Source organism: Chelon labrosus, assembly GCF_963514085.1.
Source record: "Chelon labrosus genome assembly, chromosome: 22".
Classification (NCBI taxonomy): Eukaryota; Metazoa; Chordata; class Actinopteri; order Mugiliformes; family Mugilidae; genus Chelon; species Chelon labrosus.
This window is the reverse complement of record NC_140355.1, coordinates 21296627-21317793: the sequence shown is the minus strand read 5'-3', so window position 1 is coordinate 21317793 and position 21167 is coordinate 21296627. Positions and strand designations below refer to the sequence as shown.

The following is a 21167-nucleotide window of genomic DNA, read 5'->3' as shown; positions in this document are numbered from 1 at the left end:
AGCGTTTTATTAATGTATAAAATACAAACAAAAATTACAGATGAGAAAAAAAAGTGAATTTTAATTTATTTATTTAAGATCATGCTGACCCGTTTATAAAAACTATTCCGATTGCCTCTTTCAGCAGGATGATGCCCTTTAGCTCAATAATGTTTCGAGTAACAGCAAGAACATTGAGTTCAAGCTGTTAACTTGGCCTCCAAATTCAATCCAGCATCCAGTGGGACGTCCTGGACAAACAAAAGTGTCACGATCCACGGAGGCGGCGGCACCTCCACCTCTCGGAAAACTGGAAAAACTTGGACGAGGTGGTCGTAATGTTATGGCTGATTGGTGTGCGAGGCCGAACCGAAAGAGGAGACAGGCTTCAGTGTGAGACAAGGCATTTATTGGAATTACGTTTTCCTAAATAATACCAGCTACTGTTCCACACATAAAATCATCAGTTTGGCAATGTTTCCTGTTTTTTTTTTGTTTGTTTTTTTCTTTCCAAGACCCACGTTACAGACGAACAACAAGGATGGCACATTTAAATAGACACCGTTTACCTGCGAGGGGATCAGTTAAGACATCTCACTTGCATTAAAGTAAGGAAATCAAAAGAAAACCGTTCGATCCGATCTAGTTTACACTCAATAAGTGTTTTAGATAAAAGTCGTTAGGGACACTTGATAGTTTCACCATTTCCTCAAATAATAACGTTCTGAAATAGCACAGTCTGAACACATTAACCCAAAAGAAACAAAGCTTTAAAAAAAAAATAAAGGCAGCTGGACTGGAAGGAACATCTTAAATAGGTTATTAGGGATTTTAGAGAAATTAGTTTTGCTCTAACAACGTTAGAACTTCCTGTCTTGAGTGCATCTATATTGTTGCTCTACCGTCTAAAACATGACACTTAACATTAACTTCATACATGTGTGAGTGAAGGAGGAAGAAAACGGTACATGAACATTTACAAAATGGGAACAAACAAACGCGCACACACATACATACATACAGTCGGAAAGTGGCAGTCAAATATTCATCTAAAAGGTAAAAATCTCACGTCGTGTGCAGCTTCCTTCAGGCTCGTAGCTTCATTCTAGCTCAGCACCTTCTACCTGCAGCTCCCAGCCAATCAAACGGTCCGATGACAGTGATGTTCCGTACATGTTGAAGGCATCCTGAAACAACTGGGTAGCTGAACGTCTTCCAGGCTGGGACTTTTATTATTATTAATAATATTATTAGCTCCGCTGGAGGCTAGTCCCAGCTGAATCGTCTACTACTTCAGCTGTCAACAAAAAATAATAATAAAAAAAAGACGATCAAGGGCAAAGAAAGGAGGAGGAGGAGGAGGAGGAGGAGGAGGTGAAGTGAAGCCAGAGTCGTCGTCGTCTCTGCCTCCATTAATGCTCTGCGTTAAGCACGTCCTGTCAGCTGAAGTTGGTTAAAGGAGGTAATGAGGTTATAGTGGGCCCTCTCCTCGTCCGTCAGCTCCATGTTTCCGGGCCTGACCACCACCACCACGTTCATCCCGGCTTCTTCCGCTGCTTTGGCCTCTGCAACGACAAATCAACGCAAGATGTAATGTGATTCAGTCGAGAACAGCTGCACTACTGCGAGGACCGAGAAGAAGAAGAAGAGAATAATAATATGTATACCGATCAGCCACAACATTAGGACCATGAGAGAAGTAAATAACATTGATCCACAGAGGCCCCTCCCCTCAAAGGCCCCCCCACTAACACTAACATCCTGTTGCCAGACACCACAGGACATCCTCAGAAGGCCCATGTCCATTCTCTGATGAGTCACCACTGTTTTGGAGGCCTACACAATATCATGAAAGTGGTCATAATGTTATGCCTGATCGGTGCATCCCTGCTAACTCACCTCGGGTGACATCTGTCAAAAACGTGATTTCCTCAGGCGGACAGCCGATCCTCTCCGCAATCCTCTCGTAGCTTTTGCAGTCGACCTTAGCTCCTATATTCGTGTCAAAGTGTCCGTCAAATAACTGAAAACGATAAACAGACATCCAAATTAGACTTTGGAACTTGGAGACCTTTAGGAGTTGTTTGGACCTGGTATTAAGAGTCTAGAGTGTGAAACGTGGTGGTTCAAGATGCATGCAGAGACACGTTTTAATTCTACGTTACAAGTACTCACATCTAAAACATCTCCTTCCACAGAGTATCCAAACAGAAGTTTCTGAGCCTCGACGCTTCCAGAGGAGTAAATGTAGACCTTCAGTCCTTGTCCTCTCCACATTTTGATGGATGGAACCACGTCCTGATAGACCCTGTTTCAAAAAAAAAAAAAGAAGAAAGGCCCAACATCATCAAGACACGTCTGTCTTTCTTTTCTGAAGCAAATTCTCTAGCAAACTGAAGCATTTTTTTCCAGTCAGCCTCACTGATTAGTGGTTTTCTTAAGGCTACACAGCTGTTCAGTCCCAGTCCCTTGAGTTCCCTTCACATTGTACGTGTGGAAATGTTCTTACTTTCACTATTAAACATAGCCCTGAGTTCTACTGTTGCTTTTCTGAGATTTGATTTCGATTTACGATGGTTCTCCACTATCCTTCCAGTTTTTAATAAAGCGTTGGACAGTTCTTAACCCAGTTTTAGTAGTTTCTTCAATCTCCTTAGATGTTTTCTCTGCTTGATGCATGCCAATGAGTTGACCCTTCTCAAACAGACTAACATCTTTACCACGACCACAGGATGTGTCTTTAGACATGGTTGTTGAAGAAATGAGAAGCTACTCATTGCATCAGTTGAGGTTAAATAACTTGTTGACAGCTGAAAGATTATCACCCATGCAGTAATTATCCAACAGGAGGCTCGTATCTGTTTGCTTAGCTAAATCCAGGTGGCCAGGCAGTGTATATGTGTGTTTATGCAAATATATGTCTGATATAAAGAGTTAAAGTCACCCTTGTGTCTTGTTTCCGACAAGAACACGTCACTCTAGAAGCCACATTAGTCACCACAGACTCCGTGTTCATGTTCACTGTGCTTCTGGCAAACGTGAGGAAAACGATCAGCGTACTTACTCGCCTTTGATTCTCCCCGAAGAGTACGCCGCCCTCCACATGTGGCCCTGGAGCTGCTTGAGCGCCGTGGACTTCCTGTCCGCCGCCATCTGCCACAGCACGTTCTCCACCACCTCTCTGATGGCCTTCTCCTCGTCCGTGTGCACGGTCTGGTCCACGGCGTGGACGGGACACGACCGATGCTGTCTCATGTCCTCCTCGATCTGCAAGAAAACGGCCGTGCATTTAACAGGAGGATCGACGACGTTTATTTACGTCCTACAGGTGTAAAGGGAAGCGTTTCACTGGGTTTAGTGTATTTATTCATTTAAATCCAGGTCTTAATTGTAACCCACCTCCTTCAAGCCTCAGTAATTGGACATTAAACATAAATAAAACACGTGTACATTAGAAATAATACTTTTATACACATTAATTAGTCCAAGTCTTCTCTTCTTTGTTTATTACAATGCTGAAAATGAAAGATTTTGTCTCAGTGGTCTCCTTACCTGCTTCTTTAGGAGATGAACGTCTTGTTTACACTCGTCTTCCTCCCAGTGAGAGGACAAATAGTCCTCCAGATGCTCCTTGATGTAAGGGAATAAGATGTCCTGCAAATAAAAATGAGGACACGTTACACCAAAACAAATCAAACTAAAAAACACTTTACTTGAACATACTCCCAAGGTCAATTTAAAAATGTCCTCTTCTTGATTTATTGCCTTATTTGTAGGTAGTCTCCTTATAAAACACCATGTGAGACGTAATCCACCCCATTTATGAGTTATAATCACTTAATAGGTTTTGCGTGACTCAGTATATCACTTAATATATTATAGAGGTTAATCATCACATGTTATGGCCTGGCACGAGTTACCTGTGTTGGCTGATATGTATATTTTGTTAACTTTAATATCATAAAAGCACAAATACTTTAATAAATGTCCATTTACAAGAAGGAAAGTCTTAATTACGACTATTTTGGTTTGACCTGAACGCAGCATGAGGTCTGTTTTGTACCAAATGGTTACAAAAAGCGAATATTAAACGATTTAATAAAGGGTAACTCAACAAAACATAGAAAAAGATAAAGAAAATAAGCTTTAAATAAAAGGTGTAACTCTTCTTCCTCGTCCCACAATTGTCAAACACGTCAATCTGCTTTAGCTGCCAGCTACCGGTGTGACAGGTAGCTGTTAGCATAGCCGTTGAACCGTGCACAATTAGCGTAGCATGCTATTAAATTCTTACTTTAAAAATAAAAATTAAAAAAAGGCAGTTTCATTTAATATAATTTACCTTTACAAACGTGATCGGTGTAGTGGTGCCTTCGATATCCAACAGCAGTGCACTGGTGCAGGCAGGAATAGAAAGAGTGGCCATTTTTTTATTTGTATTATTAGCTCGTTTCGTTAGCTGACGTTAGCTTAATTAGCAGCAAGCTGGTAGCGCAGGTCCTCGCTGGCTCTCCCCTCCGCGGCGTCGCACAGATCGAGCGAAACAACGATTATAAACGTTAAATGTAACCGGTCGTTAGCCACTAGCTAGCTATCCGTGCCATATCGTCGCAGCTAGCTAACACACTAAATCACAGCGATGCATCAGCAGCAGCAGCACACATGTTCTGCTCCGCTCCGTCACTTTAGCCTGTAGCTCAGTAGGTGGCGGTAGCGAGAGTTTGTGCAACAATAAAAAGGAGCGAAGAAGAATTTTTTTTTCAATACTGTAACAACTTTATTGAAACTGTTCCATAACATAAACTAGAAAACACAGTCTATGTTCCATACCCGTTTAATACCTTACTTTTTAAAACAAATCTCAACATTTCAGTCCAGTGATATTTGGACTTAGATTAGATTATACTTTATTTATCCCACAGCGGGGAAATTCACCCGTTACAGCAGCAGAAAGTGTAATATACACCACGGAATTTGAAAAATAGAAAGGCAGAAACACAATAACAAGGAATAATAGCAGCTAATTAGCTTAGCTTAAACTATCTTTATTGACAATTTTTGTGTCAATAAAGTGGATTTGAATGTGAAAAACAAACCAAAACAAATCAAAAACAGTTCCTTTAAAGTTTATGATTTCAGGTTAAGTTAAAGACAACACAAACGCAGTATATATTTTTTTTACTGATAGTGGTTAGTTGCTGTAGATACATACTTGACAGCATTAATGACTTTACAAAAATAAAGCGTCTTTTTAAAAAAAATAGAAACTTTAAATAAAACATTGATAGTATGATTGTTGGTGTCCCACTTAAAACTAAATGGTCCTTTTAAAATCCCCCAAAATTCAATCTAAATTCCAGCACACATGTATATTATGGAGAGAAATAAAAAGAGAAAGAACACATAATGATTTAGCATTCTGGATAAAAAGAGTAGAAATATAAAACCAAAAAAACACTCTACAACTGAAATCACAACACACAGTGTAAAGGGCTAGATTTATACATTTCCCCAAAGATTAAATATCAAAAGAAGTTTCTATACACCTTAACCAAACACATTTAAACTTGTTTCTTCACAATCCCTGACATTTAAACTGCTGGAAGGTTTTCAGCTTATCTCTAATGCCTCCACTTTGTTGGTGTCATGGTCTTTTTTTAAGACCTATTTATGACCAAGCTTCACAGCTGACATTTTCAGATGTTCCCTCAATATATCCACATAATCTGCCTTCCTCATAATACCTTAGATTTTCCTGAAGTGCACTAATCCCTGCTACGACATGATGCTGCCGCCGCCGTGCTTCACAGTCAAGATGCCGTTCTTTGGCTTGCAAGCCTCCGGACGACGGTTATTGTGGCCAAACAGTTTAAGTTCTTGTTTCATCAGACTAGAGGACAGATCTTTGTCCCTGTGTGCAGCTCTAGTCTTTTATTTCTGTTTCGGAGAAGCGTCTTCTTCGTTTGCAGAGCAGCCTTTCGGATTATAGCAATGTAGGACTCGTGTTATTGTGGATTTTTGTGTCTGTTTCCTCTAGTGTCTTCGTGATTTGTACTTTTCGTACCAAAGTAGCTTAATCTCTGGGTTGAATGGTCTCACTATGTGTAGAATTGTTTGCAAAGATGACCCAGACGTTTGTCTTTGAGTTGCACATTTTTTCTCTTGGCTGATTACTTTTGATTTTTCCGTGATGTCAAACAAAGAGGCACCAAGTTTGAATGTTGGCCTTAAAAGCAACCCACAGATACACCTTCAATTATTGGTGCTAGCTCAATGCATGTCGATTTCTGATCCAATGGAATTCAGATAATTTTTGGTGTCATGCATAAATTTAGATGTTCTAGCCGACTTGCTAAAACTATAGTTGCCAAAAAATCTGTTTTAAATACTTTAACATGTCAAAATTCAAGTATGTAGATTCAAACTTCAACTGTACACATAAAAACATTTGTAAAATTCAACCATGCATGCACGATGTAGTGATCCAGCTCGTTTAGGCGTCTCCAGAGGGGCTGCTAACACGTGCATCTGGTGGAGTCGGACCTGGCGATCTTTAAAAAATCTTTAAATAATTTTCTTTGTTGCTGGAAATACTCACTAGAGCCGGTCCAGGTCCAGCCTGGCAACTTCCGAGGTCTCTAACTGACCCCCGGGGTGCGGGGATGTGTCTGCGTCGTGGTCTGAGCAGACTATCTGGAAGCGGCTGTGGCGAAACTCGACGCCAAAAGTGCTGATGAAGATGAGGAAGAACATGACCAGCGACCACTGGCACTGAGCTCCCTGGCTGAGCTGAGATGTGAGGGCAAAGTCTGAACCACAAGAGTTAAGGGTCTGGAGGGTGAAGAACATGGCAACCTGTGAGCTTAGACTGACAGTTTACATTCATTCAACGGAGGGAGGATACAAGTTTTGAGGATGATGCAGAGAGAGATGGCTCCAGACAACAGGAACCGAACGATGGCCACCTTCCTCCCCTCGTTCTTAATGTTCGCCTTCAGGGTGATGTAAGACTGGACCCAGCAGAACAGCGTCCCCAGGCCAAACGTCATCAGGGTGCCCATGTCGTGAGTCCTCCTCATGTTGAATATCTAAGAAACACAGAGTTGATCTTTAACACGTCTGGATGTGCTCTATCGTCTGTCTGTGAAGCTGTTCTCTTACCTGGAAGTTTCCTACTAGCGTCATCCCAAAGCAGCCGGCAGAGAAGGCCACCAGACTAGCAATGTTCAGCCAAGGTTTTATGATTCTGTTTCTCAGCTGAAGGTATCGGAGGACGCCGATGACAAACCCTGGAAGAGAGAAGAACCAGGAGAGGGAACGGCTCAACACCTCGACTGAATCATAATCAACATTTCTTCAACCCGACTGAAATGATTCTGACCAGAGATTCCATCGTTTTAGCCAAATAAAAAGGATTTGAACAGATGATCACTACAGGACTTTACTGATAAAGTGGTTCAGTTCAATTCAATTTTATTGATATAACGTCAATAACAATACAAACTGTCTCGAGACACTTTACAAACTCTGGTCTGAAACCTCCAGAGCAAGAATGAAGGAAACAGTGGCAAAGAACAACTCCCTTATGACAGGAGGCCCAGTGTGGAGCCCTGAATCTACAAGAATTATAACAAGAGAAGAAGATGAAGAAGAAGAAGAAGATGATAACAAAGAAGGATAAGAAGAAGGAGAAGAAGAAGAAAAGAAAAGAAAAAGGAAAGGTAAAGGAAGAAGAAGAAAAGGATGAAGAAGAGGACGAAGAAGAAGAAGAAGATAAAGAGGACAAAGAAGATGAAGAAGAAGAAGAAGAAGAAGAGGGTTTTCCCCCAACTTTATTGACAGCCCTGAATTGATTCAGTAGAAGAAGACCCAGACGTCTCCACGTTTCCAATGTTGCTGCATTTTTTGGTATTTAAAGTTTGTTTTAAAGACCAGAAACAAAAACTGGAAAAACAAAGTGGTTTGATGTTTATGTTTGAATCCAAAAACCAAAAAAAAAAAAGAGAAAAAAGTTAATATTACCTCCAAAACCTGCCAGGGTCATGACCTCGCTGAAGATGCAGCTGGCTGGAGGAAAGTTTCCTGAAATACTGAGAGAGGAAAAATAGTATTTAGTCTTCTACAATAGAATAAAACCTGCTCTACATCACAGCTGTTTGTTGTTAAAAGGACGAGAGGCAGTGAGGACAGTGTGTACCTGATGAAGGGAGGATAGTGGGTACCATTTCTTTTGCTAAAATGAATAAAACAAGAAGTTAATCATGGGAAACAGTGAAATAATAATAATCATCAGTACATGGTTTAGAGTCAGACCTGTACGGTGATCCCAGGGTTATCACGTTCTCATTATAGACAGCTATAGAGTACCTGTTTAAATACAAGAGGGAACAAGATGTTAAAGGAGAATAAAAACATAATTTAGTGTCTCTTTGTAGTAACTCTGTCTCTCTGTAGTCGATTTGTGTCTCTTTATGTCTCCCTGTAGTCAGTTTGTGTATATTTGTCTCTCTTTGTGCCTCTTTGTAGTCAGTTTGTGTCTCTTTTTGTGTCTTTGTAGTCAGTTTGTGTTTCTTTGTGTCTCTTTGTAGTCAGTTTGTGTATATTTGTCTCTCTTTGTGTCTCTTTATAGTCTCTTTGTGTACCTTTATAGTCACTTTGTGTCTCTTGGTGTCTCTTTGTGTCTCCTGGTGTCTCTTTGTAGTCCGTTTGTGTCTCTTTGTTGTCATTCAGTGTCTCTTTGTGTCTCAAATCAGTCAGTGTCTTTTTACAGAAAGTATCTCACAGTCGTCATACTAATCTTTTGTGGTATTTTCTGTCTCTTTATGGACATTGAGTGTCTCCATTGTCCTCTACACGCTGTAGTTGATTGTGTCTCTTTTTAATATGAGCCGTGAATGTAAACGTCCGGTAGAAGGAGAACAGAACTTACACCAGCCACAGTCCAGCAGCAGTGGACACGGAGTAGATGGGAGGCAGAAGAGCCCACGGGCTGCAGCCCCACATCATGTTTCCTGTGACACCAAAGAAGAAGAAGAAGAAGAAGAAGAAGAAGAAGAAGAAGAAGAAGGAGGAGACCATTTACTATCTGTTTACAGTAACTCTGTTTCTCTTTGTAGACATTTTGTGTATTTTTGCTGAAATTTTGTGCTGCACAGAAAAGAAGGATGTTTAACCAATATGTGTCCATTTTGTGTCCCTTCATAGGGACATTCTATTTAATGTCTCTGTAGTAATTTAGTGTCTCTTTGTGTCACATGGAAAAGACGTTAAAGGAGGAGGAGGAGGAAGGACAAGATGAAGACAGAGAAGGAGGAATAGAAAAAGGAGTAGGATGTTTACCTTTTTGTAGCCAGTTTGTGTCTCTTTGTAGTCAGTACGTGTCTCAATATGTCTCTTTGTAGCCAGTTTGTGTGTCTTTGTGTCTCTTTGTAGGACGTCTGTGTCTTTGTAGCCACTATATATGTCTCTTTGTAGCCACTATATGTCTCTTTGTGTCTCTTTGTAGCCGATTTGCGTCTCTTTGTGTCTCAATGTGTTTCTTAGTGGCCAGTTTGTGTCTCTTTGTAGTACATCTGTGTCTTTGTAGCCACTATATGTCTCTTTGTAGCCACTATATGTCTCTTTGTGTCTCTTTGTAGCCAGTTTGTGTGTCTTTGTGTCTCTCTGTAGTCAGTTTGTGTCTCTTTGCAGTACATCTGTGTCTTTGTAGCCACTATGTCTCTTGGCAGCCATTTTGTGTTTGTTTACAAAAACACAGTGTCTGTTAATAGTGAGTCTGTGTCTCTTTACAGACACTTGAAGAAGAAGTAGAAGAAGTAGAAGGTAGAGGAGGATGTTTACCCCACATGGAGCAAACACACTCAGAAACAATTATTATTAGATTTATTCTAGAAGCAGAGAGAAACCAGCAGATGAAGACTTTACATAGTTAGACAGAGTCAGAGTCTGTCAGTGTTGCAGACTCCAAACCTGTTTCTAACCACATTATCAGTTTTATTATTTTATGAATTCATCACGTATCCATTCGTTCATGTGTCAGTAGCATAAATATAATCCCTGAGTGAAATAACTAAACTGACTCTTTATGGATCTTTAGGTTTAAATGAAGCAGAAAAATATAAAATAAGAGATCGATCGAACCAAAACAGGAAGTGAAAAACAGTCAACATTACAAGTGACAGGTGACAGGTGACCGATTAGTATGGAATTAGAACGCTGCCATAAATCGTGCGCGGCGCAATGAGACTCGCGCGAGCGCAAATCAAACATCCGCGCGCGCAATGAGACTCGCGCGAGCGCAAATCAAACATCCGCGCGCGCATTTTTGCCCCCCGAGCGCTTTTCCAAGCACTCGCGAGCTATTTTGTAGCTCGCGCGCGCGCAGAGTCCGCTCGCAAAACTTTCCCCTGCTCGCTCGCGAAACTCTCCTCTCCTCGCGCGGAAAACTGTCCCCTGCTCGCGCGCGAGTTATTTCTTTTACTGGGCGTTTTTGTCAGTGAGGGGGACGGGCCTGGGGGCATGCCAATCACCATTGTATCCCCGAATATAATTGGTTGAGCGTGTTGGCCAGTTGAACAGCAGGGTACGGCAACACTACTAGGACAAACGGTACAAACCACACAGCCCCGAATGCCTGAATGACATGTATTGTGATTTGGTGTCTTGACTTGAAAGTTTGCAAAATGTCACACAGAGCAATGAACTTCAGTATGTTTGACTGAGTGCTGTCTTTCCTTCCCTCCATCGTCGACATTAATCTGATAAAATGCTGATCATTTTTTGTAACTTGGATTCTGTTGCACAACGACATTTTTTATTTTGGTAAAACTGTTTTGTTCATATTCTCGATTTAGACTACTTCTTTCTCCCTGAAAATTATAAACGTAATGTTAAAAAATCCTAAAAATAAATAAAAAAGATAGAAGGCCTGTAGTTTATATAGGCGTCAGCAACTCTCGATATGAGAGCAGCATATAGACGTATGGTCCAGATGCAGATGTGTGTCAAAATATAGTAGGCTATTTCTTATTAAAATCTTATTAAGGCAAAGATGCCCATGGACACTCTTTTTAAGAGACACAACCCTGCAAACATTTCGACGTCTAATAAACGTTGAAACAACGTCTAAACGTACACGTCGCCAGGAGGTCTAAAAGTAATGCTGAAAGGCAAATTGAAACGACGTCGCGTTGCAACCTCGACGTCTTTTTAACGGTCATAAACAACGTCCCGTTGTAACACAGATGTCTTCTAAGCGCGCATTATTCACCTTCTAAAAACGATCCAGTAAATATTCTGATATATATTTACAGCTGTATGTGTCGAGTTTTAGATGTTGTTTCTGCAGTGAAGTTAAAAAGAGGTTGACAAATGCAGGTAGAGAAGATGTTGACGTTGCGATCTGACGTCTTTTCAACCTTCATTTCAGCATTACTTTTAAAGCCCCTGGCTGCGTCTAGGTCTCGACGTCGTTTTAACGTTTGTTCAACGTCGAAATGTTATCTGTTCAAACTGACTGATTAACTGTAACAATTAGTGTTTACATATAGATAATACATTTAATGAATAATAAATGATATTAAAAATATTTTTTGCTATAAATAAACACATTTATATAAATACAATGTATTAACAGAACCTACCTTTGGGGGGAAATTATAAGTTTGACAACACAAAAGTGCAATTTCTTTAAAGTTTTATTACACAAACAATCAGAACACTTGAAAAACTAAAAACTAATCAGACCAACATGATTCTTACACATACAGCTCTGGAAAAAGTTAAGACACCACTTCAAAATGATCAGTTCCTCTGGTTTTACTATTCATAGCTATGTGTTTGAGTAAAATGAACAGTTTTGTTTCATTCTATAACCTACTGACAAAATTTCTCCCAAATTGGAAAAAAAAATATTATCATTTAGAACATGTATTTGCAGAAAATGGCAACAGGTCAAAATGACAAAACAATTCTGGTGTTTTCAGACGTTGTATAATGCAAAGAAAACAGGTTCATATTCATTTTAGAACACAACACTACTTTTCAAACTTAGGAGGAGTTTAGAAATCAACATTAGTGGAATAATCCCAATTTAATCGCTGCAGTGGTCTCTTTATTTTTAGCTGTATGTGCAATAAACATAAAAACACCCACACAGTTGAAAAACACTTTGTAGGCGATCACGATCTCCTCTGGACCCCTCTCCCTCCTATCAATGGCTCCTTCACCTGGAGTGGAGATCCTCACTCTGTCATGTGAAGCTGGATAAACATTTGAAGTATATTACTTAACAATTCTTAAACACATCTTGGAAAATTATACACCGTTTTACCATCTAATTCACCTACGTACATACTACATACATCACATGAATGTTAAGTCATGAAACAGACATAAATTGCTTTTTGGTTATATTTACATAGGCCAAAAAGTCCCAGATAATGATAAAATAAAAACATTACATGATCTTAAACAGAAGAAACATTGTTGATTAACAAAGCAGACAATTAGGCATTGCATTGGGAGTCAAATTTTTATGTTCACAATCCACTGAATATTAACATTTTAACAGCTAATCAATAGATTAGGCTACTATTGTTTTTTTTGTTTGTTTGTTTTTTAATGAAGATAAATTAACATTTTCAAATTATCTTGGGGAAAAAAATGCATTTTCTGGACACCTCCATGTCAGCTCGTCTGTATAAGTGCTTCACTGATTTATGTCTGGATTTCTAAACTCCAATAGTCCAAAAATATCAGAATATTAGACAGAAAGCACACTGCAGAGCCCTGTTTCATGTTAGCCGAGTGAGCAGCTAGCTTGAAATCCACTCGACAGTTAAACACATAACGCACGGTCGGTCAATGACACTTTTTAAAACACAGAAAGTTGCAATATGAACCTACAGTCTATGATAATGAACACATATAAACCGTCTCTAATGTTTTATGTCAACGAACTTACCGAAAAAACTGTTCGGTACGTGCCGTACTTGCTTCTCTGCAGTCGTTCCGCTGCCAGGTTTGGAGTAGAAGGTCCCGCCCTTTCCGCCTCTGATTGGCTAGAAGGGCTCACCCGATTGGTTGTATAATTTAATTTTTTCTTCTAGTTGGTTTGTGGTCGAGGTGCAACCTAGACCTACATTTATTTTTTTCATCAAGTTGGTTTGTGGTCGAAGCGCGACCTAGACCTATTTTAAACTCGTTTCACGCTAGAGGTCGCCCCTTAGACCTACCGTCAAGGTTGATGAAATGTTTGCAGGGTACTGTCTTTGACGTTACCTGAATGGCGGTTCGGCAACCAGCTTTTTGGTGCATTACCGCCACCTTCTGTTCTGGAGTGTGAATAAGTGTGGTTTGTCCCGTTTGTCCTAGTAGTGTTGCCGTACCCTGCTGTTCAACTGGCCAATACGCTCAACCAATTATATTCGGGGATACAATGGTGATTGGCATGCCCCCAGGCCCGTCCCCCTCACTGACAAAAACGCCCACTAAAAGAAATAACTCGCGCGCGAGCAGGGGACAGTTTTCCGCGCGAGGAGAGGAGAGTTTCGCGAGCGAGCAGGGGAAAGTTTTGCGAGCGGACTCTGCGCGCGCGCGAGCTACAAAATAGCTCGCGAGTGCTTGGAAAAGCGCTCGGGGGGCAAAAATGCGCGCGCGGATGTTTGATTTGCGCTCGCGCGAGTCTCATTGCGCGCGCGGATGTTTGATTTGCGCTCGCGCGAGTCTCATTGCGCGCGCACGATTTATGGCAGCGTTCTAATTCCATAGATTAGCATGCTGTACCTGGACGAGCTCCTCACCAGAGCTGACCGGAAGTGCTGTAAACGCGACGCCCTGCTTCTGAAATCCGATCTTTGTTTCTTCTTTGTCTCTATTTATGTTAAATGATTGTCGGTTAGACTCCTGAGATCGTTAGTCTTCAGCAAAGAGCCACTAGTGACGTAGTTTCGTTCTCCAGCGACGAGTCACGGTTAATCTGGATGTATGCCCTTCAAAATAAAAGCACGTACTAGACTGTATGCAGGGGCGGATTGTAAAACAGAGGGGTCCCGGGCACTGACACGTAAAAAGGGCCCCCCACACCCACCCATCTATTTTTGTGGTTGTGTGCCAATCATTATTGTGTCTTGTGGTGTTTTTATTCTCTTTCTTGTGTTTTGTGTCTATACTTTGCATAATTTTGTGTCCATATCTTTTTTTTTTTGTAGTAGTAGTATTTTTGTCGAGTCATGAGGTTGCTTTGTGTCCATTTCAAGTCGTTGGTGTTTTAATATTTGCTTTGTGTCTGTTTGTGGTTGTTTTGAAGGAATTAAATAAACATTTTGTAGGTCTTTAAAGACGTTTGTGGATGCCCTACTTATGTATGTGTATTTAAAGACACTTAAATTTATGGAAAAAAAAAAAAGTTTGCGACCCCACTGCAGTACCTCCACGGACGCCCTTGGGGTCGCAGAGCCCCCCGTTGAAGACCTACGCATTAAACATTATAACACAGTGACTATGCAATGATGCATTTATACGTACGGATACAGCAAAGTTTGTATTTACAGTGCCGCTTTAAGGGTTCATGCACCTTTCAGATCAATATCGGTGTATTTTATACCAGCCGATTCTAAAAGAAAATGTCAGGACGTCTGTTCATGAGCTGAATCTGAAGAGAAACTGGGTCACGCAGCAAAGACAGCGAGAACCAAGGATTGAAATGAACGGTTAAAGAAGAACAAGATGAATGTTTTAGGAACAGACAAGTCAAAGTCCTGACCTTAATCCAAAAGAAATGCTCAGTTCATGTGAGGAAACCCACCAACATCTCAGAACTGAGGAATGGGCTAAGATTCCTCCAAGCTGCTGTAGACGACACATCAGCAGTTACCAAAAATGTTTAGTTACAGCAGATACTGAAAACAAGGGTTACTTTACAACTCACAGTTATGTAATATTGGCCAATTTTCCTGAATAAACAAATACACAAGTATAATAAAACTCTGAAGGACACAAAAACCTTTGAAGCGGCACTGTAACCAAAAATTATCTGTATATTTATTCCGGTTATAAAGTCTCAGGATTGTTGTAGTGCACAAAAAGATGTTTGCTGCTGCTGCTGTTGGTGCATGCCTGAGTGTTGGGCACCATGGTGGGCCATGAACTGAAGAAGCTAGTCAGATGAGTGGTGAAACGTCTTCTTGAAAAACTCTACAAGTCCAGTTGCCTTTTTTGAACCTTTGTTGGATATACCATGACCTGGATGACTGAGAACCTTCACAGACGTAATTACGCTCTTATAACATGCAGTTTAATTGTAAATAACTGCCCCGGAGCAGCGGAAAAGGAGGAGGAGGAGGAGGAGGGAAAGAAAAGAGGATGCAAGGGAGTAGAGGAGGAAGGGCACTGGCTGATGGGAGGTTGTCCGGGATAGAGAGGAGGAGGCGCTTGCTGAGATGGGACGGGCTGAGTGTACTGAGAGAGAAAGCCGATGGGGTGAGGAGGAGGAGGAGCAGGAGTACTGAAGAGGCTGATAGATAAGTGGCCCCCCAGCTCCAGGTGGGTACTGGTTGACCTGGGGGTAGGCTGGGAGTCACACAGGAAGTTCTGTTAGTTAAGAACTGCTGCATGTTACATCAATTATGCAACTATTGGGTTACTGAGCAGAGCATGCTGAAAGAACGAGATCAATTAGTCACTGAGACGCTGTTCAGATCTCACATTAACACCTGAAGAACCTGTGTTCTCCAGGATAGCCTATTCTTATCATTTTATGTCTGCAGCATTACAGCTTTTATCCATATTTAAACCATCATGTATTGTTGGACTCAACGAAATCTGCCTGGGTCTTCACAATTAAAGCTGAAGCTTGAAGCACATTGTAATGACGCTGTTCCTTTAGCCAATCGCATTTCGTATTCTTAGTCCTTCTCTGTGGCCTACGGTAGTGTCAGCGTTTTTGCGTCCTCGGATTAGATGGTCAGAGAAACGCTCCATTTAAGCCAAGCTAGCAGTTTGTCGATGGATTTGGTTGCAGATCTTTTTAGACTTTGAAGGAAAAGCTGGATATTGTGAGGAAAGGCCGCCCAACCCTGGAGCTAGCTAGCCTGACCCAGCCGGGGAAACTTTCAGGTCAGCAACAATGAGCGCTACCCTTGGTTGTCATTTCATTGGGTCGACATTGATGCTTCTGCTGGATTTGACGTATGTGGCGTACCAGCTGCTGTCTCTAATGGATCTCCACATACTGCTGGTTCAGAACCAAGAACAGTTTGTTGTGTTTGAGCCATGACTTGGGGAGGTGACACACATTTTGGGACAAGCTGTATCTGAAAGTGCGCACGTTAAGTTAGTATTTATTTATTTGCTTTTTAAAACAAATCTCAACATTTCAGGCCAGTGATATTTGGACTTAATAGCAGCTAATTAGCTTAGCTTAAATTTTCTTTATTGAAACTGTCATTAAACATAAGTGGATTTGAATGTCCAAAACAAACTGAAACAAATCAACAACAATTCCTTTAAAGTTTATGATTTCAGGTTAATTTAAAGACTACACAAATGCAGTATATATATTTTTTTTATTAATAGTGGTTGGTTGCTATGGATACATACTTGACAGCATTTATGACTTTACAAAAATAAAGCATCTTTTTAAAAAAATAGAAACTTGAAAAAAACACTGATAGTATAATTGTTGGTGTCCCACTTGAAAGTAAATGGTCCTTTTAAAATCCCCAAAATTCAGTCTAAATTCCAGCACACATGCATATTATGGAGAGAAATAAAAAGCATTCTGGATAAAAAGAGTAGAAATATAAAACCAAAAAAACATTCTACAACTGAACTCAGAACACACAGGGTAAAGGGCTAGACTTATACACATTTTAAACAAATTTAAACTTATTTCTTCACAATCCCTGACATTTAACTGGTGGCATTTAATGCCTTCACTTTGTTGCCTTTTATTTCTGTTTTGGAGAAGCGTCTTCTTTGTTTGCGGAGCAGCCTTTGGGATTACAGCGACGTACCAAAGTAGCTCCATCTCTTGGTTGAGTGGTCCCATTATGTGTAGTATTGTACCCAAAGATGACCCAGACGTTTGTCTTTGAGTTGCACATTTTTTCTCTTGGCTGATTACTTTAGATTTTTCCGTGATGTCAAATAAAGACGCACCAAGTTTGAATGTTGGCCTTATAAATTAGATGTTCTAGCCGACTTGCCAAAACTATAGTTGCCAAAAAAAATCAGTTTTAAAGACTTTAACATGTCAAAATTCCAGTATGTAGTTTCAAACTTCAACTGTACACATAAAAACATTTGTAGAATTAAAACATGCATGCATGACGTTGTGATCCAGCTCATTTAGCCTTCCTCAGAAGGACTGCATCCGGTGAAGTCAGACCTGGTGATCTTTAAAAACGAGTAAATAATTTTCTTTGTTGCTGGAAATACTCACTACACCCGGTCCATGACCAGCCTGGGCTCTAACTGACCCTCGGGTTACAGGGATTTGTCTGCGTCGTTGTCTGAGCAGACTATCTGGAAGCGGCTGTGGCGAAACTCGACGCCAAAAGTGCTGATGAAGATGAGGAATAACGTGACCAGCGACCACTGCCACTGAGGTCCCTGCCTGAGCTGAGCTGTGACGACGAAGTCTGAACCACAAGAGTTAAGGGTTTGGAGGGTGAAGAACATGGCAACCTGTGAGCTTAGACTAACAGTGTACATTCATTCAATGGAGGGCGGATACAAATAAAGAGGATGAAGCAGAGAGTGATGGCTCCAGACAACAGGAACCGAATGACGGCCATCTTCTTCCCCTCGTTCTTAATGTTCGCCTTCAGGGTGATGTAGGACTGGACCCAGCAGAACAGGGTCCCCAGGCCAAACGTCGTATAGGTGCCCAAATAGTGAATTATCTTCATGTTGAATATCTAAGAAACAGAGAGTTTATCTTTAACACGTCTGGATGTACTCTATCGCCTGTCTGTGAATCTGTTATCTCACCTGGAAGTTTCCTACTAGCGTCATCCCAAAGCAGCTGACAGAGAAAGCCACCAGACTAGCGATGTTCAGCCAAGGTTTTATGACTCTGTTTCTCAGCTGAAGGTATCGGAGGACGCCGATGACAAACCCTGGAAGAGAGAGGAACCAGAAGAGGGAACGGCTCAACCCCTCGACTGAATCATAATCAACATTTCTTCAACCCGATTGAAATGATTCTGATCAGAGATTCCATCGTTTTAGCCAAATAAAAAGAATTTGATATGACGATCACTACAGGACTTTACTGATAAAGTGGTTCAGTTTGATTCAATTTTATTGATATAACGTCAATAACAATTCAAACTGTCACAAGACACTTTACAAACTCTGGTCTGAAACCTCCGGAGCAAGAATGAAGGAAACAGTGGCAAAGAACAACTCCCTTTAAACAGGAGGCCCAATGTGGAGCACTGAATATACAATAATTATAACAACAGAAGAAGAAGAAAAAGAAGAAAATGATGATGGCAAAGAAGGAGAAGAAGAAGAAGAAAAGAAAAAGAAATAGAAAAAGAACAAGAAGAGGAAGAAGAAGAAGAGGGTTTTCCCCCAACTTTATTGACAACCCTGAATTGATTCAGTAAAAGAAGACCCAGATGTCTCCATGTTTCCAATGTTGCTGTATTTTTTGGGATTTAAAGTTTGTTTTTAAGACCAGAAACAAAAACTGGAAAAACAAAGTGGTTTGATTTTTATGTTTGAATCCAAAAACCAAAAACAAAAAAGAGAAAAAAGTTAATATTACCTCCAAAAGCTGCCAGGGTCATGACCTCGCTGAAGATGCAGCTGGCTGGAGGAAAGTTTCCTGAAATACTGAGAGAGGAAAAATAGTATTTAGTCTTCTACAGTAGAATAAAACCTGCTCTACATCACAGCTGTTTGTTGTTAAAAGGACGAGAGGCAGTGAGGACAGTGTGTACCTGATGAAGGGAGGATAGTGGGTACCATTTCTTTTCCTAAAATGAATAAAACAAGAAGTTAATCACAGGAAACAGTGAAATAATAATAATCATCAGTACATGGTTTAGAGTCAGACCTGTACGGTGATCCCAGGGGTATTACGTTCTCATTATAGACAGCTATAGAGTACCTGTTTAAATACAAGAGACAAGATGTTAAAGGAGAATTAATTTAGTGTCTCTTTGTAGTAACTCTGTGTCTCTTTGTAGTCCGTTTGTGTCTGTTTGTGTCTGTTTGTGTTTCTTTGTGTCTCTTGGTGTCTCTTTGTGTCTCTTTGTAGTCCGTTTGTGTCTGTGTCTCTTTGTGTCTCTTTGTGTCTCTTGGTGTCTCTTTGTAGTCATTCAGTGTCTCTTTGTGTTTCAAATCAGTCAGTGTCTCTTTACAGAAAGTATCTCACAGTCGTCATATCTTTTGTGGTATTTTCTGTCTCTTTGTGGACACTGAGTGTCTTCGTTGTTCTCTACACGTTGTAGTTGATTGTGTCTCTTTTTAATATGAGCTGTGAATGTAAAATAGTAAAAGGAGAACAGAACTTACACCACCCACAGTCCAGCAGCAGTGGACAGGGAGTAGACGGGAGGCAGAAGAGCCCACGGGCTGCAGCCCCACATCATGTTTCCTGTGACACCAAAGAAGAAGAAGAAGAAGGACACCATTTACTATCTGTTTACAGTAGGCTAACTCTGTTTCTCTTTGTAGACATTTTGTGTATTTTTGCTGAAATGTTGTGCTGCACGGCGGAGACTGAGATTGATGTTTAACCGATATGTGTCCATTCTGTGTCCCTTCAAAGCGACTCTTTGTCTCTTTGTAACTATTTAATGTCTCTGTAGTAATTTAGTGTCTCTTTGTGTCACATGGAGAAGACGTTAAAGGAGGAGGAGGAGAGAGGACGAGATGAAAACAGAGGAGGAGAAATAGAAAAAGAAGTAGGATGTTTACCTTTTTGTAGCCAGTTTGTGTCTCAATGCGTCTCTTTGTAGTACGTCTGTGTGCTACTAGCCACTGTATGTCTCTTTGTAGCCAGTTTGTGTTTGAATGTGTCTCTTTGTAGCCAGTTTGTGTCTCAGTGTGTCTCTTTGTAGCCAGTTTGTCTCTTTATAGCCAGTTTGTGTTTCAATGTGCCTCTTTGTAGCCAGTTTGTCTCTTTGTAGCCAGTTTGTGTCTCAGTGTTTCTCTTTGCAGTATCTCTGTCTTTGCAGCTACTATATGTCTCTTGGCAGCCGTTTTGTGTCTCTTGATAAAAACTGAATGTCTCTTAGTAGTGAGTCTGTGTCTCTTTACAGACATGGAGCGAACACACTCAGAAATAATTATTATTAGATTTATTCTAGAAGCAGAGAGAAACCAGCAGATGAAGAGTTTACATAGTTAGACAGAGTCTGAGTCTGTCAGTGCTGCAGACTCCAAACAGTTTTATTATTTTATGAATTCATCACGTATTCATTTGTTCATGTTTCAACAGCATCTTAAATATAATCCCTGAGTGAAATAATAACTAAATTGACTCTTTATGGATCTTTAGGTTTAAAAGAAGAAGAAAAATATAAAATCAAATCAAAAGAGGAAGTGAACTGCTAACAGCCCCAAACCACACGAGACCTCAGCACGAGACCCGACACGTTACAGGTGTGCAACATTAAACAGTCAACATTACAGGTGACAGGTGACCGATTAGCATGCTGTAGCTACCTGGACGAGCTACTCACCAGAGCTGACCGGAAGTGCTGTAAACGCGAGGTCCTGCTTCTGAAATCCGATCTTTGTTTCTTCTTTGTCTCTATTTATGTTAAATAATTGTCGGTTAGACTCCTGAGATCGTTAGTCTTCAGCAAAGAGCCACTAGTGACGTAGTTTCGTTTTCCAGCGACGAGTCACGGTTAATCTGGATGTATGCCCTTCAAAATAAAAGCACGTACTAGACTGTATGCAGGGGCGGATTGTAAAACAGAGGGGTCCCGGGCACTGACACGTAAAAAGGGCCCCCCACACCCACCCATCTATTTTTGTGGTTGTGTGCCAATCATTATTGTGTCTTGTGGTGTTTTTATTCTCTTTCTTGTGTAATTTTGTGTCCATATCTTTTTTTTTTTTTTTTTGGTAGTATTTTTGTCGAGTCATGAGGTTTCTTTATGTCCCTATCAAGTTGTTGGTGTTTTAATATTTTCTTTGTGTCTGTTTGTGGTTGTTTTGAA

General features: G+C 40.6%; 3 protein-coding genes across 4 annotated transcripts; all 3 read right to left on the bottom strand.

Annotated features, from left to right (window-relative positions):
* Positions 1-366: 366 nt before the first annotated feature.
* Positions 367-4647, bottom strand: enoph1 (enolase-phosphatase 1). Its single transcript, XM_084572160.1, has 6 exons — positions 4322-4647; positions 3532-3633; positions 3044-3246; positions 2155-2287; positions 1879-2002; positions 367-1544 (listed from the first exon to the last, which is right to left on the bottom strand). The coding sequence occupies exons 1-6, from the start codon at positions 4403-4405 to the stop codon at positions 1405-1407; spliced, it is 786 nt and encodes a 261-aa protein (XP_084428286.1). The 5' UTR covers positions 4406-4647; the 3' UTR covers positions 367-1404.
* A 166-nt stretch (positions 4648-4813) lies between these two features.
* On the bottom strand, positions 4814-13990 carry LOC311507708 (transmembrane protein 150C-like). Of its 2 annotated transcripts, XM_084572159.1 has the most exons (8): positions 13765-13990; positions 8909-8990; positions 8293-8346; positions 8177-8212; positions 8002-8069; positions 7141-7268; positions 6884-7067; positions 4814-6788 (listed from the first exon to the last, which is right to left on the bottom strand). In XM_084572159.1, the coding sequence occupies exons 2-8, from the start codon at positions 8983-8985 to the stop codon at positions 6577-6579; spliced, it is 759 nt and encodes a 252-aa protein (XP_084428285.1). In that variant the 5' UTR covers positions 8986-8990; positions 13765-13990; the 3' UTR covers positions 4814-6576. The 2 variants fall into 2 exon arrangements, with proteins under 2 accessions (XP_084428285.1, XP_084428284.1); XM_084572158.1 differs by lacking the exon at positions 13765-13990 and having other exon boundaries at positions 8909-9141.
* A 2542-nt stretch (positions 13991-16532) lies between these two features.
* On the bottom strand, positions 16533-20815 carry LOC311508186 (transmembrane protein 150C-like). Its single transcript, XM_084572870.1, has 8 exons — positions 20682-20815; positions 19510-19591; positions 19049-19102; positions 18933-18968; positions 18758-18825; positions 17974-18101; positions 17717-17900; positions 16533-17621 (listed from the first exon to the last, which is right to left on the bottom strand). Exons 2-8 carry the CDS (start codon positions 19584-19586, stop codon positions 17467-17469), a joined length of 702 nt encoding a protein of 233 aa, XP_084428996.1. The 5' UTR covers positions 19587-19591; positions 20682-20815; the 3' UTR covers positions 16533-17466.
* Positions 20816-21167: the final 352 nt, after the last annotated feature.